At 41.5% G+C, this 15628-nt stretch overlaps 1 protein-coding gene across 1 annotated transcript in view; it reads right to left on the bottom strand.

The window, feature by feature from the left end:
* The window catches only part of LOC308671223 (catenin alpha-2), a gene marked incomplete at both ends in the record, with an annotated part of 512303 nt that overhangs the window by 29687 nt on the left and 466988 nt on the right, over positions 1-15628 (bottom strand). Inside the window, one exon of the mRNA XM_081333323.1 lies at positions 10236-10370. Coding sequence (XP_081189449.1) covers positions 10236-10370 — 135 coding nt within the window. The remainder of the gene's footprint in view (positions 1-10235; positions 10371-15628) is intronic.

Raw genomic sequence — 15628 nt, 5'->3', positions numbered from 1 at the left:
GGGTTTAAATCCAACCTCCTCCTGAATTCTATTAACTCTTATTTAGTATCAATTTAGTGTTGATCATTATTTGACTAGAAGATTCTTGTGAATAGGCATGAGCAATAAATCAGTTTAACTGGAGCTTAACCAATGGTCCTTAAGTAGAATAACAGGGATATATTTAAGTGTACTGTTATAAAACTAACTCAAGTCCTTGGGGTAGATTAACTATATAGATATTGCAAAAAAACAACAACAAACCCCCTTGGACTAAGAAAATGGCTTGGCGTCCATCCTGGTGGGTTCTGTATTGATAGGTTAACTTTTGGAGGTGAGCTACAACTGAAGGAATCCAACTTTCGAGAAAAGACTGCATCCTGGCCTGTATACAGGTAGTCCTCAACTTATAACTGTTTGTTTAGCAACTGTTCAAAGTTACAACAGCCTAGGAAAAGTAACTTAGGACCATTTTCACACTTAGGACATTTGCAGCAACCCCATGGTCATGTGATTGAAATTTGAGCACTTGGCAACTGGCCAATGTTTATGACGGTTGCCACGTCTCGGGGTCACGTGATCATCTTTTGCGACCTTTTGACAACCAAAGTCAATGGAGAAGCCAGGTTCACTTAACAGGCATGGTACAAAGTTAACAACTGAAATAATTCGCTTAGCCACCATAGCAAGAAAAGTTGTAAAATGGGACAAAACTCACTCAGCAACTGTCTCACTTGGCAACAGAAATTTCGCGCCCAACTGTGGTCGTACGTCGAGGACTATCTGTATACAACATAGTCATTTATATGCAAAAAAGGAAGGGGGACAAGGATGTTATGAGAAACTTTCAGGCGTAGTGGGGTGACTTTTTAAAGGGATGTGGGCTTTCTGCTTTGTTTTATTTTTTTGAAATTTGTTTTCAGTTTATCAGTAGTTGATATTTGTCCTAGGCCAGGGATAGGCAACTTTGACTCTTTTATGGTTTGCGGACTTCAACTCCCATAATTCCTGAGTCAGCATGGCTCAGCTTGGAAACCTCCCCCTTTCCCCTCAGCGTGGCTGGCTCAGGAATTCTGGGAGTTGAAGTCCACGAGTCATAAAGCGGCCTAGGCCACGGTTAGGCAACCTTGGCTCTTTTATGACTTGTGGACTTCAACTCCCAGAATTCCTGAGCCAGCATGGCTCAGCTTGGAAACCTCCCCCTTTCCCCTCAGCATGGCTGGCTCAGGAATTCTGGGAGTTGAAGTCCACCAGTCATAAAAGAGCCAAGGTTGCCTACCCCTGCACTAGGTGTTAAGAACTGAGAGCTGCTTTTGTCATTAAAACAAATTAGTGATTTAATCAATAAGGGTTACGGCATACAGGTAATCCTTGACTTACAACCGCAATCGTGACCAGAATCTCCATCGCTGAGCAAGGCAGTTGTTAAGTGAGTTGCATCCAATTTTACAACCTCTTTTGCCCAAGTTGTTAAGCGAGTCACGGTGGTTGTTAATCAGGTGCCCATTAGAAAAATGCAGTTTCCTCCATTGACTTGGCTTGTTAGAAGCTGGCTGGGAAGGTCACAAATGGTGATCACGTGATCCAGGGATGCTGCAACTGTCATAAATATGAGGACTAGGTGGTAGCTCTCTTTTCCCAGTGCTGTTGTAACTTCGAACGGTCGCTAAATGAACGGCTGTAAGCCAAGGACTACCCGAATAAGCTATTCCTTACTTAGACTGCTGTCAATTGGAGTTGAAAAGGTGTCCCAAACATGGAAGAAAGATTTGAAGCAATGGCATTTTTATTCCTTTTTCTTTCTTTCCTACCGATCACTCTTAGGGAGCCTTAAAAGGAAGACCTGTCTTTAACCATGAAAGAACACTAATACATCAAAGCCTCGAGCAAATATTACAGGTGGAAGAATAACTTGGGAGACCTAGTTTAATGCTTGGCTTGAATAGGAAATGACAGATAATGAAATTTCTGAACTTAGTACAAACTTCACTTTCTGAACTTTCTTAAAAAAAAACACGAATCGCTGATTTGGCTAACCAAAAAAAAAACTTCACAAGCAGCACCGTTCCGGGATTTTAATGTGGAGAGTCCTTTTTGATGTCAAGGAATGTTATTTTTTTTTTAAAAAAAAACCCTTGATCCAGATATTTCTTGAAGAAGAATTTGAGACAATAAAATGAAAGATGAAAAGAAAGGATCTGAAGTAGTTTAGCGGGACTTAGAATTGATAAAGCTGCAATTAACGTGTTTTGTTTTGTTTTTTGGAATGGGATATCGCACAGATGTTTCTTAAGACGGATGATGGTTTTTAAGCAAAATAAGAAAAGTTTTAAGAGTAAGATTTGGGGAATGAGGGATGTAGCCAATAATTCAAAAGCCGAAAGAGAAAATTAAGAGAGAGATGAGATGGTATACGATAACCCAATGTAAAACAAAATCTATGAGGACGTATATATCACCACACTGGGAACTCTTCATAGGATTCTGTCAATAAATAATCAGAGTAGATAAGAAAAAAAAAACCCAGCAGTTTTATCCTAAAGAAAGTAGCTATAACAAAGAAAGAGATCCGTCCTAGATTTTCCAACAAGATGAAAATTATTTCTACAAATCTTAAAACCTGTAATTTAGAACAAGGCAGATGTAATAAAACAATTCATATTTTTCTTTCTAAATCTCCAGTCATGATTGGTTCCGTTATGATTGTATATGAAGTAATTTTTTGCTGGAGTAGAATTATTGGATAAATGCTGGAGGGCGAATCTCTTTGACAATGGCCCTTAAAGAGAATCGTAACTGTATTAACTGTGTCACTGAAGAAAGTATAAATATTTTTTTGGGCGGGGAAAAAATGGTCACCCTAATGAATGTAGCAGTGCATTTAAGGAAGGCAGTGTTTGAAAGTGTTAAAGAAGTCTGAAGCACATCTTACTTTAAAAGTGCCAATGAAGGTATTCAGAACACAGACAAAAAAATAAATCATTTCAATAAAACATGTTTTTTTCCCCCTCTCCAGGAAACTAACATTTATTCACAGAAATTATGAAAACCCCCTATTTGTCGCAATCAAAAGTCAAACCCCAAGAAACCATACAATATCAACCAAAATATTCACAAACAGAAAACATATATAAAGTAGATGTTCCAGACTATCAGCAATCAGTTTATACTTATTTCATGCTGACTCCATTTTATGAACTCTGTCAAAGAATCTATTGCCAGTTTGGTCTAATGGTTAAGGCAGCAGGTTAGAAACCAGGAGACGGTGAGTTCTAGTCCCACCTTAGGCACAAAAGCCGGCTGGGTGAGTTTGGGCCCATCACCAGGAGAAGGTGAGCTCTAGTCCCACCTTAGGCACGAAAGCTGGCTGGGTGAGTTTGGGCCCATCACCAGGAGAAGGTGAGTTCTAGTCCCACCTTAGGCACGAAAGCTGGCTGGGTGAGTTTGGGCCCATCACCAGGAGAAGGTGAGTTCTAGTCCCACCTTAAGCACGAAAGTCAGCTAGTGACTTTGGGCTAATCACCAGGAGACTGTGAGTTCTAATCCTACTTTAAGCATGAAAGCCGTCTGAGTGACTTTGGGCCGGTCACTTTTTCTCTCTCAGCTGAATTCACCTCACAAGGTGAATGTGAAGAAAATAGGAGGAATATTAAGTATATTCAGCGCCTTGAGTTATTCATACAAATAAAAAAGTGGGATAAAAGAATATTTTTTAAAAAGCTCACATTTACTCTGATAAATGAACAGAATGCTGATATCTAGTCTATTAACCTGACTATTATTATCACCGATTATAATAGAAGCTGATATCATCCTGTGGCAAAATTACACCTCTCCTCCTTCTCTTTGCAGGAAATGTCAGAATATTTCCATGTCCATTAAGTTTTTTTCCCCCCAAACCTGCCACAACTTCAGCATTCCTAAGTAAATGACCACTAGTCATTTCCCACACGAGCCACAGTGGCACAGTGGTTAGAACGCTGTATTGCAGTCTGACTCTTCCCACTGCCAGGAGTTCGATTCTAACTCGTTCAAGGTTAACTCAGCCTTCCATCTTTCCAAGATCGGTAAAATGAAGACCCAGATTGTTGGGGGCAAGATGCTGGCTCTGTAAACCATTTAGAGAGGGCTGTCAAGCACTGTGAAGCGGTATAAAAATCTTTAAGTGCGACTGCTATTGCATTCCATTCCATTCTATTCCATTGCCATGGCGACACAATGGTTAGAATGCAGTATTGCAGGCTGACTCTGCCCACTGCCAGCAGTTCGATCCTGCCTGGCTCAACATTGACTTAGCCTTCCATCCTTCTGAGGACGGTAAAAAGAAGACCCAGATTGTTGGGGGCAAGATGCTGACTCTGTAAACCACTTAGAAAAGGCTGTAAAGCACCGCAAAGCGGTAGATAAGTCTAAATGCTATTGTTATTGCTCCTGACATCATGATATCTATCTTGTCCAAAGCAGACTTTAAGACTTTTCCAATTTTTTAAAAAAATTCGACAGAGAACAAATTGTTGTTCTGCTCAGGGCAAAAGAAGCCCATTCCAATATGAAATTGATTGGTGGTTAAAACTTATTTTAATGGATAGCATTGTCCTCTGTATCACTGCATCTTCTTCTATATATCATGGGCATCCTGACAAGCCAACAACACTTGCCGAATAATCCCCATCCTGCTGTTGACTTGCTGATCAAATTATTGTGCTGGCCTCTCCTGGACAGTAGTCCAGGAAACCTAGACCTAAATTAATAGTTTGGGAGCACATAACTGTGTAAGTAAGTCTCCCGGAGTTCAAAAGGAGATCAATCTTTGTGAAAAGATTGGGAAAACGCTAGCGGGGGGCTCAAAAGTTGCCCCTGTTTCTTTACTTAGTTCTAAAGGACAACAAAGGATCTCACTGTCAAACGAAGTTAACAAGTGCAACGCAAAGGCTTTGCTGTCAGAAACCATTGGAAATAATTCTGTGTGATGGGCATGTCACAATAACACCCACCTGTTCCCATTTTTGCTTCATTGTTAAGCGGCTGCAATCTGCACAGGCTGCAAAGTGTAAGCCTATTGTATTGTTCTAAAGTAAAACGGTTTCTAACAATTGTGGTTAAAAGTAAAGTCTTGGTAAATAATACTCCATTTAAGCTAAAGACACAACTACTTAGTTGTAAATAGTCCAAAAAAGTCAACCATCAAATCTCTCTCTCTCTCTCTCTGTATATATACATACATACACACACACATAAACAAACACACACACATACACAAACATACACACACACACACACACACACACACACACACACACACACATATATATATATATATATATATATATATATATATATATATATATATATATATATATATATATATATATATATATATATATATATATGTTTTCTGAGGTTTTTGCGGGTGTTTGTATGTAGATCTTTGGTCATTCGGGTTTTTTCCCAGCCTGAGGATGACGGATGAGATTTCGTCGAAACTTTGCCCTGATACCTCCAATTTTACGTGGGAAAAAACCCGAATGACCAAAGATCTACATATTGCCCAATTTTCACATGTTGTGGACTATGTGGAGATGCAGAAACGCACAAGACGTATCCTGATGTTTTGCATACTTCATTTCGACCCCCGTTTGCAAAGCAATAAAAGATGTGGACCTTGCAAATATACGGTGAGGGAAAGGAGAAACTGAAATTAAAATGAGAGGTTCTCTCATCTATAGATTTCATTTCATTCATTTCATTGACTTAGATCAGGGGTGTCAAACTCAATTTCATTGAGGGCCGCATCAGCATTGCGGTTGCCCTCAGGGGGCCGGGTGGGTATGGCCAGGCTGGGCGTGGCCTACTGGGTGGGCGTGGCTAGAGTGCGTATGGCCTACTGGGTGGGCGTGGCCAGCTCTACATCGTTGGCATCAAGGGTGCCTATGGGGGCCTGGGCAGGAGTGGGACAGATCTGAGGGTCTCTGGCAGGAGTAGGGTCTCTGGGCCAGGGCCAAGGCAGTGGGGGCCGTTCCCTCACTGTTTCCACTTTGCGGGCTGGATCTGGCCCCCGGGCCTTGTGTTTGACATGTCTGACTTAGAGGGCTGGAAGCGACCTCGGAGGTCTTCTAGCCCAACCGCCCTGCTCAAGGCAAGAGCCTTGTAACCATCCCAGTCAAATGGTTGTCTAGTCTATTTTTGTAAACCTCCAGTGATACAATACCCATAAATTCTGAAGGTATCCATTCCGCTGATCAATTGTTCTCAGTGTCAGGAAATTTATCCTTAGTTCTAGGTTGGATCTCTCTTTAAATAAGCTTCTACCCATTGCTTCTTGTTCTGCCCTCAAGTGCTTTGGAGAGTTTTAAGTCTGCCCTCCCTTCTCCTCTGACAGCCTCTCAAGGACTGGAAGACAGTAATCATGTTACCCATAGCCCTTCTGTTCAACAGGCTAGACACACCTAGTTCCCTCAACTGTTCATCGTACGATTTAGCCTTCAGACCTGTTATAATCTTTATTGCTCTTCTCTGCCTCCTTTCCAGAGTCTCGACATCTTTTTTCTTTTTGTATTGCGGTGACAAAAACGGGATGCAATATTGCCAAACAATACATGCCAGACAAATGTGTACACGTAATTTCAGCCGCAAGTCCATTTTACCAAACCCATTGAATCCCACTCAGATCTGAATTATTGAGGCTTCTCAATCCACTTTAGCCTTGAGGATTGTTTATTGAAGAAAAACAAATGTCAGGAGAGGCCACGTTTCTATCTCACTGATATAAAAGATACAATAGAACAGAAGATATAACAGAATAACAGAGTTGGAAGGGACCTTGGAGGTCTTCAGGTCCAACCCCCTACTCAAGCAAGAGACTCTATACCATTTCAGACAAATGATTGTCCAATCTCTTTAAGAAGAGTTCCGGTGTTGGAGCCCCCACAACTTCTGGATGCAAGTCGTTCCACTGGTTAATTGTTATAACTGTCAGGAATTTTCTCCTTACTTCTATGTTGCTTCTCTCCTTGATGAGCTTCCATCCACTGCTTCTTGACCTGCCTTCAGGTGCTTTGGAGAATAGATTGATTCCCTCTTTTTTGGGGCAGCTCTTAAGATATTGGAAGCTATCATGTCATCCCTCATCCTTCTTTTCATTAAACTAGAGATACCCAATTCCAGCAACTGTTCTTTATATGTTCCAGTCCCCTAATCATCTTTATTGCTCTTCTCTGCACTCTTTCTAGATTCTCAACGTCTTTTTTATATCATGGTGACCAAAAGTGGATGCAATATTGTTAAGGTACTAAAACCTTAACAAAATCCTGAACAAAGGGCAGGAAAATATTGCTTTGTATCAAACCCACATTGCTAAGTTCAATATCCCAAGGAACACTGCAAATATAAAATAATCTACAGATACTTCCAGCACAGAATCATCAGATAATACGCACACATATTAGTTTTCACCAGCGAGTGTGTACCTTATCTCATCAGAGTCCAGTGGAAGCCCAAAAGTGAATACATAAGCTTTCCAACTGGCAATCGTTGGAAGGAAACCATGAGCACCATACTGTATGCAAAGTCTGCTTTTTATTTGATGCAAATAAAATCAAAGTTTTTATTTGCAACTGGCTATCCAAGAGAGAATGATGAACAAGATGACGGCATAAAATAAGCAAGGGAGCTACAGATGAAGTGAACCTGGAATCCATATTATTGGATAGTCTTGAAGCATACAGTATCCGGCTCTTTGATATAATACAGCAACATCACAATTGCTAGAAAGGCATTGTGAAGGGAGATCCTACACCAACACCAGAAAGATCAAGAGAAGACAATTCCAGAGTTTTTCTCTGAATGTGACTTTAAGTTTACAACGCACAATGCCAATTATCTGCAAGTTGATGGTAGCACTGCTTCAGCAGATGGTTTAATGAAGAAAAAGATGATGGGGGATGAAGCAGTGGGTGCTGAAGACCACCACACAGGGAATGAAGAAGGCAAACGCTGTGCTGTTTTGAGTTTCACTGCATGTAATGGTAAGCCAACAACATACACAAGCTATTCGAGCGTGTGCCCAAGGTGGCTTCTACAGTAGATACAAGAAAAAAAGGACAGAAATGAGATTTAAGCTCAACAGCCAAGCTGATGCATAAGTGGGATTGAGGGACGGATCAGAGGTAGGTGGACGTGGTCAAAACCCATGAGAATGGAAGCAGATCCAGCAATGTCAGCAAGTAAAAGAATGATCTCAGCTTGTTATATGAGAGATGGGAGGATAAAGGAGGCTCATTTCCACATCTTGAAGAACATCAAGATCTTAAACGGACACTATTTGGCACATAGGACAAGAAATTTGCAGGATCAGGAGGACTTTTCCCGCAAGGTCTCCCAGAAAAAAATAAATCTTAATTCTGAGTGGCTATCCAATTGCATGAGAAGCGTCTTTCACAATTATTGGAAACATGGATGTGAATGTTTTCTGTGTGTCTGTGGAAAGAGGCCTGGAATCGTATACAGGTAGTCCTCGACTTATGACCACAATTGAGCCTGAAATTTCAGTTGTCAAATGAGACATTTGTTAAATGAATTTTGCTCCATTTTATGATCTCTCTTGCCACAGTTATTAAATGAATCGCTGCAGTTGTTCAGTTAGTGACATTGTTGTTAAATGAATCTGGCTTCCCCGTTGACTTTGCTTGTCCGAAAAAGTCTTCACATGACCCCAGGGATACTGCAAACATTTGAATTTTGATCATGTGACCATGGGGATGCTGCAATGGTGATGACAAGTATGAAAAACAGTCATGTCATTTTTTTTCCAGTGGTGTTGTAACTATGAACAGTCGCTGTTGTAAATTGAGAACTATCTGTATTTTTTTTTAAAAAATGAAGGATTAGAGGAGTATAACCTTTAACTGTGATGGGATGAGGCCAGCTGCTCAATATTAGGTGATAAAAGCAGTATGTCATGCCACAAAATTAGTTCTGAATGCAGCACGTGAATTCAAAATAATACATGGACTCAATGGCCCAGATGAACAATGTTAAATTTAGTCCATCTTTTGGTCAAAGGGATGCTTGGATCAACATTGAATCACTAGTTCATGAATGTTTGTAAGAATTAGAACTTGATATTAAGCCCAGAGGAGGCATCTAATCATGATTCCCCAAAAAAAAAAAACTACAGGTTTAGTGACCATTCAAACTTACAATGACACTGAAAAAAAATGACTGATGACAGTTTTTCACACTTAACAACTGTTGCAGCATCCCCATGGTCATGTAATCCAAATTCGGATGTTTGGCAGCCTGCTCATATTTATGAAGGTTGCAGTGTTCTGGGGTCATACGATCACCTTTTGTGACCTTCTGACCAGCAAAGTCAATGGGGAAGACAGATTCACTTCACAACTGTGTTACTAATGCAAGAATGACAATGATTTACTTAACTGTGGCGAGAAAGGTTGTATAATGGGGGGAAACCCACTTTACAAATGTCTTAACTTAGCAACATAAATTTGGGGCTCAACTGAGATTGTAAGTTGAGGACTCCCTGCATAAAGTCTATGATTGGGTCATGTTGTTTTTTTTTAGGTGAGAACATTTTTTTTGGAAAAAGGATTATGTTTTATGAGGTTAATTTGCTAGAAAAAAATCAGGCTGTTCTAGAATCAGGCCGTTCTTGAAGTCTCGGCCCCTCAAAGAACTTGCTCACATGTGTGTCCTCTACACCAGGGGTCTCCAGCCTCGGCAACATTAAGACTTGTGGACTTCAACTCCCAGAATACCCCAGCCAGCAAAAGCATGGTTGGCTGAGGAATTCTGGGAGTTGAAGTCCAGAAGTCTCTCCACACTTATTGTCCCCCCTTAAAGGAAGGTGAATGAAATGTTTGTGTTGAGGTTCACCTGGACTGAGAGACTTAAGGATATCTCAGTTTAGACGAGGTGAAGTGCATAGAAAAAGTGGAACTTTCCTACCATCGGAGAAGGAACGCCCATTTGGCTGTCCAACCTTGCTAAATATAAAACCCGAGCTCCTATTCATAATGGATTTAGTATCTTATTTTATTATATTTTAATGGGTGTGAAGAGCAGAAGCTCTTTGGGTGGATGACATAGCAATGAAGTCGCTGGTCACTTCATCAAACTGGGATAATGTTGCTTTTTGAGGACCAAGATATAGATATTTTCCAAATGGAGGGAGGGGAGGGAAACCACTAATTTAAAATTAAGACAGGCTATAAGAGGAAAATAGAGGAACGTCTTACCCCGGAAACAATTAGTTCTCCACCAAGGTTTTGGACTTCCGCTTTGACCTTGCTACAGATATTAAGCTGGTGACAGTAAAGGGCGATGCGTTGAAGATAGGCAAGCAGGTCTTGCTTACAGGCTGAATCGGGACACTGTGAAGGAAAAGAGAGAGAGAAGCAATTTAAATTTGATTTATTGTGACTGAGATGCTGAATGTGCAGAGAAAACGCAGTCTGTTATGTATGGGGTAGGAGCAGCAGCGCTGCAGGTACCACCAGGTGGCGCTGTGCTGTGGCTGGATTGGCTGAAGGGTTTTCGGCGGGAGATACGGATGGATGGATTGGCCAGAGTGATGCCTTGCTAGGTATATAAGGGGTCCTTTGTTCAGTACGCGCCTACCACGAATAAAGAGCTGACATGCGGTACTCATCTGTTCATTCATTGCGATGTGGTCCAGAACCCACTACACAATACAGTCACTCTGCGGGATCAACTTTGAGGGCTTGGTTTTGCTTGATTGCTTGTTGATTGGTTTCACACAGACCAGATCTTGTCTCACTTACTTTGGCCATCCTCTCAAAGGTGCTTTTTCAAAAGGCAACTGGATTTTCTTTGTTTTTTTTTTCCCTTGAGGATGTTTTGCTTCTCATTCAAGAAGCTTCATTGGTTCATTGTCCATTCAATTCATGAGTCGTGGCGGCTCAGTGGTTAGAATGCAGTCTTGCAGGCTGATTCTGTCCACTGCCAGCAGTTCAATCCTGACCATTTCAAGGCTGACTTAGCCTTCCCTCCTTCTGAAATGGTAAAATGAGGACCCATACAGTTGGGGGCAATATGCTGATTCTGTAAACTGCTTAGAGAAGGCTGCATATAAATCTACGTGCTATTGCTACTGCTATTGTCAGAACCAATGAAGCTTCTTGGATGAGGAGTGAAGCGTCTTCAAGGAAAAAAAACAAAACAAAAAAAATCCGGTTGCCTTTTGAAAAAGACAACCGTGACCTGGATGATTTGAGAAACTCCATAGTCACTGGAGAAAGCAATTATGCTGGGAAGAGATAGTGATAAATGGAAACCAGGCCGTCAAGGGACACAATGTTTGGACACCATCAAAGCTGACACCAGCCATAGCGTAGAAAAACCCAAAGAAATAGTACAAGATCAAAAGACGTGGAGAGATCTGCACATAGAATCGTCAAGAGTTGCACTCAACCGAGATGGATAACATCTCACCACCATCCTCAGGACAGGATCTTGGCTATTGCAATGCACTCTGCCCTTGAAAAGGTGCTGGAAGCTTCCAAGTGTGGTAGCCTGAATGGTTAGAAAGCCTAGATCTGATTAGGTGTGTCACCTCTTTTTGCGGGAGCTGCATTGGCTGCCGGTTTGCTTCCAGGTCCAATTCAAGGTGGTGGTTATACCTTTATAGCCCTTAACATGGCCTGGGACCCAGTTATTTGAAATGACTGCTTTTTTTCAAGTCATATCTACTTGATCCACCAGAGCGGAGAAGCTCTTTTAAGGAGGTCCGTCTAGCAGGATGAAGAAGAAGGGGCTTTTCTGTGGTGGCTCCCTCCCTGTGGAACATCATCCCGCAGAGATGAGATTGGCTCTCCCTTTGACATACTTTCTCAAGGCCCTGAAGATTTTAGCCTATGGGTCAGGGGACCCCAGGGTAATGCAGAACCCATAAATGTGATCTGATTGTTGCCACCAGGGAATGGGGGTTTACTGGTTTTGTATTTAGGGATATTGGGTTATTGATTATTTTTGTCTTGGGGCGATAAGCCACCCAGCGTCACCATGAGCACCTTGGGTGGCCATATTATATTTAACTTGAACTAAACTGAAAATTCCCTGAAGATGGATTCCAGCGTGAGTCTGAAAGCTTGGAAGAATAAATCTCGCATCATTATCCTGGGACAGGCATATTTGCCTTCATTCGTGAATATTCTTTATTGGCCAGGTGTGATTGGACACAGAGGGAATTTGTCTCCGGTGCAGAAGCTCTCAGTGTACGTACAAACAACAAAAGTAATATAATCACAAGATATCAATAGGAGAAGGTAGTAGGAAAGATGAAAAGGATAATAATAATAATAATAATAATAATAATAATAATAATAATAATAATAATAATAATAATAATAATAATAATAATAATACAGCCCTACTAGATGAATAAAATAAATAATAAATCTTTCTTTCACAGGACAAAATGGTATGCTCAGAACTCAAGAAGTGACGCCATGCGTCACTTATCCGGTGAACTGTAAAGCAGACAGCAAAAATATTGTTTATGTCGCCTTAGGATACGGTTCAGATTGCACATAAAGTTGTCTCGGTGCACAATATACTACCTTTTATGGTAGAGAATGAACCACATTGAAAGGAGAGACTTTCAGCCCGGAAAGCATTAAGGAGAATGAAATGAGGCTACGTTGTTGAACTGCAACCAGGAAATGGCAATTTTAACTCCACCGGTGGATTCCACGACACCTGTGGCACTCTTTGGACATGCCTTACAAATCAAAACAACACGGGCACAAGTCAGTTTAGCTAAGTGGAGTCAGGACTGGGAAGGGTTTGTAATCCCTGCAGCAACTTGGAACATAATTCATGTGGGTGGGTGGGTGGGGGTCAGAAGAGAGAGAGAGAGAGAGGCTAGTGATATAACCGAAGATACTGCACAGGTAGTCCTTGATTTAAGATCAGCTATAATGGACTCCCCCTAAAAGGTATAGGTAGTCCTCGACTTATGACCAGGACTGAGCCAAAAATTTCCATTGCTAAACGAGATAGTTGTTAAATGAGTTTTGCCCCATTTTGCGACCTTTCTTGGCACTGCTCTTAAGCGAACCTGGCTTCCCCATCAATTTGGCTTGCCAGAATGTTGCAAAAAAAATAAATAAAGATCACATGATCGTGGGACACTGCAACCATCATAAATACATGGCGGTTGCCAATCGTCCAAATTCTGATCATGTGGTTAGAATAACAGACTAATAAAGTTGGGAGGGACCTTAGAGGTCTCCTAGTCCAACCCCCTGCTCAAGTAGGAAACCGTATACCATTTCAGACAAATGGCTGTCCAATCTCTTGTTAAAGACCACGGGATGCTGCAATGGCTGTGTGAAAAGTAGTCCTGGGTCACTTTTTTCAGTGCTGGTGTAACTTTGAACAGTCACTAAATGAATGGCTGTAAGTCAAGGATTACCTGTTCTTATGACGTGAATTCCAAATTCTGATGGCTGGTCCCTTTCCACAGTCAGATAATTGCATTTTGGCCACACAGCAACACGCCTGCATTTATGGCTGTTTGCAGTGTCCCGTGATCATGTGATTTATCTTGGTTCTTTTGACAGAAGCCAGCATTTGAGCCATAGTGGTACAATGGTTAGAATACGGTATTGCAGGCTAACTAACTGCTGACTGCCAGCAGTTCAATCCTGACCAGCTCAAGGTTAACTCAGCCTTCTGCCCTTCCAAGGTCGGTAAAATGGGGACCCAGAATTGTTGGAGTCAATATGCTGACTCTGTAAACTGCTTAGAGACGGTTGTAAATCACTGTGAAGCAGTACATAACTCTAAGTGCTATTGCTATTTGCTTCCAGCTTCTGGCAAAAAAAAAAGATGCCTATTATGGACAAGGGTTCACTTAACAACGGCAATGTTTGCTTCATGACTGCCACGTTTCCTTTAAGAATCGCTGTGTTCACTTAATGACGTCTGCCAAAAATGTTGTAAAATTGGGTCGGTCACGTGGGCGCCTTGACTTATACGACCATCATGACATTAGATAGTAATCCCAGGCTCCATTACGCTCGTGCGTTTTTCACCTACATATGGTATCTAGCTCGTTCTGTCCTTGTACACACACACAATGTGGGATTCTTGATTCTCTCTGAGCTTGGCTGCTTAATTTGCAGACGTTTCATTACCCAACTAAGTAAACTCATCACTTCTACTAGTCTTATTGATTACTGTACTGTTGCTACAATACCGTTAATGTCACCGAGTGTGGTAAGGGAACGTCTGCAAAAAACACGACCAAGCTCAGCGAGCACCAAGGAGCCCACAGTTAGATATAATGTAGACAGACAGACAGACAGGTAGATGATAGATAGATGTGTGTGAGAGAGAGGGGGGGAGGGAAGGGGAGAGGCAGACTAATGATGTTAGTTAGTTGGGTAATGAAATGTCTGCAGGAAAACCACTAAGCTCAGAGAACACCAAGGACCCCATAGTCATCCTCTCCCCCCCAACTTACCCCACTCCCTTCTAGCACTGATGATGTTACCTAGTTGGGTAATGAAATGTCTGAAAGAAAATGAACAAGCTCAAAGAGCATCAAGCACCCGTCGTCATCGTCGTCATTGTTGTCCTCCTCCTCCTCCTCCTCCTCACACCACACCCCCTTCTAGCACTGATGTTGTTACCTAGTTGGGTAATGAAATGTCTGAAAGAAACCCACCAAGCTCAGAATTCAACCACGAGCTACAAATATTTTCTTCCATAAATATACATGCACAATGCCGGCGCAACACAAGGGCACAAAGGCAATGCCCAGATGTGACACAATTCACATTACACAGAAAAATATATAGGTTCCTTTCTGTAGCAGATACTGGTCAAGGTGTGTGTGTGTGTGTGTGTGTGTGTGTGTGTGTGTGTGTGTGAATGAAATTCCAAAATGGCTCTGCAGCCTTTGCCTGTCTTGTTTTAATGAAGCCTTAGAGGAGACAGCACCTCTTGAGGAAACCTTGCAGTTGAAGTCATTTTTCATGCAAGCAACAGCAAGCTATCTCTCGAAACCATATACCTTCTTGTGTAGAAGCATAATTAGCTCAAGGTTGGTTTTTAGGACAAAGGAAGACAATGTGGGCTGAAGAAAAAAAATAATGGGAGAAAATTCATCTCTTCAAGCTGAAAGATTTACTAGGTCAAGGAGAGGACTCCTAATTTTGTATAGATAGTTCTCAACTTACAACCATTCCTTTAAGCAATGGTTTGAAGTTACAGCAGCACTGAAAAAAGAACTCACGACCGTTCCTTGTCCTCACAAATGTCGGTCATGTGATCAGAATTTGCGTGCTTGGCAACCAGAATGAATTTATGACAATTGCAGGGAACCAGGGTCTTTTAATTGCCATTTGTGACGTTCCCAGCAGCTTACAAGAAGCAAAATCAATGTGGGGATCCAGATTTCCTTAACGACCGCATGGCTCACTTAACAACAGCAATGATTTGCTTGACAACCGTGGCAAAAAAAAGGATGTAAAATCAAAACTGCCTTGCTTAGCAATGGAAATTCTGGTCCCACATTTTCCAGTTATCTTCATCAGTAAGGTAAAGGTAAAGGTTCCTGTTCTGAACCAGCCAACTACCGGCCTTGTAATAAGGCAAACCC

Source organism: Vipera berus (assembly GCF_964194415.1).
Source record: "Vipera berus genome assembly, chromosome: 7".
Classification (NCBI taxonomy): domain Eukaryota; kingdom Metazoa; phylum Chordata; class Lepidosauria; order Squamata; family Viperidae; genus Vipera; species Vipera berus.
Note: the sequence above shows the minus strand (reverse complement) of the source record. Positions and strands in the feature narration are given on the sequence as shown.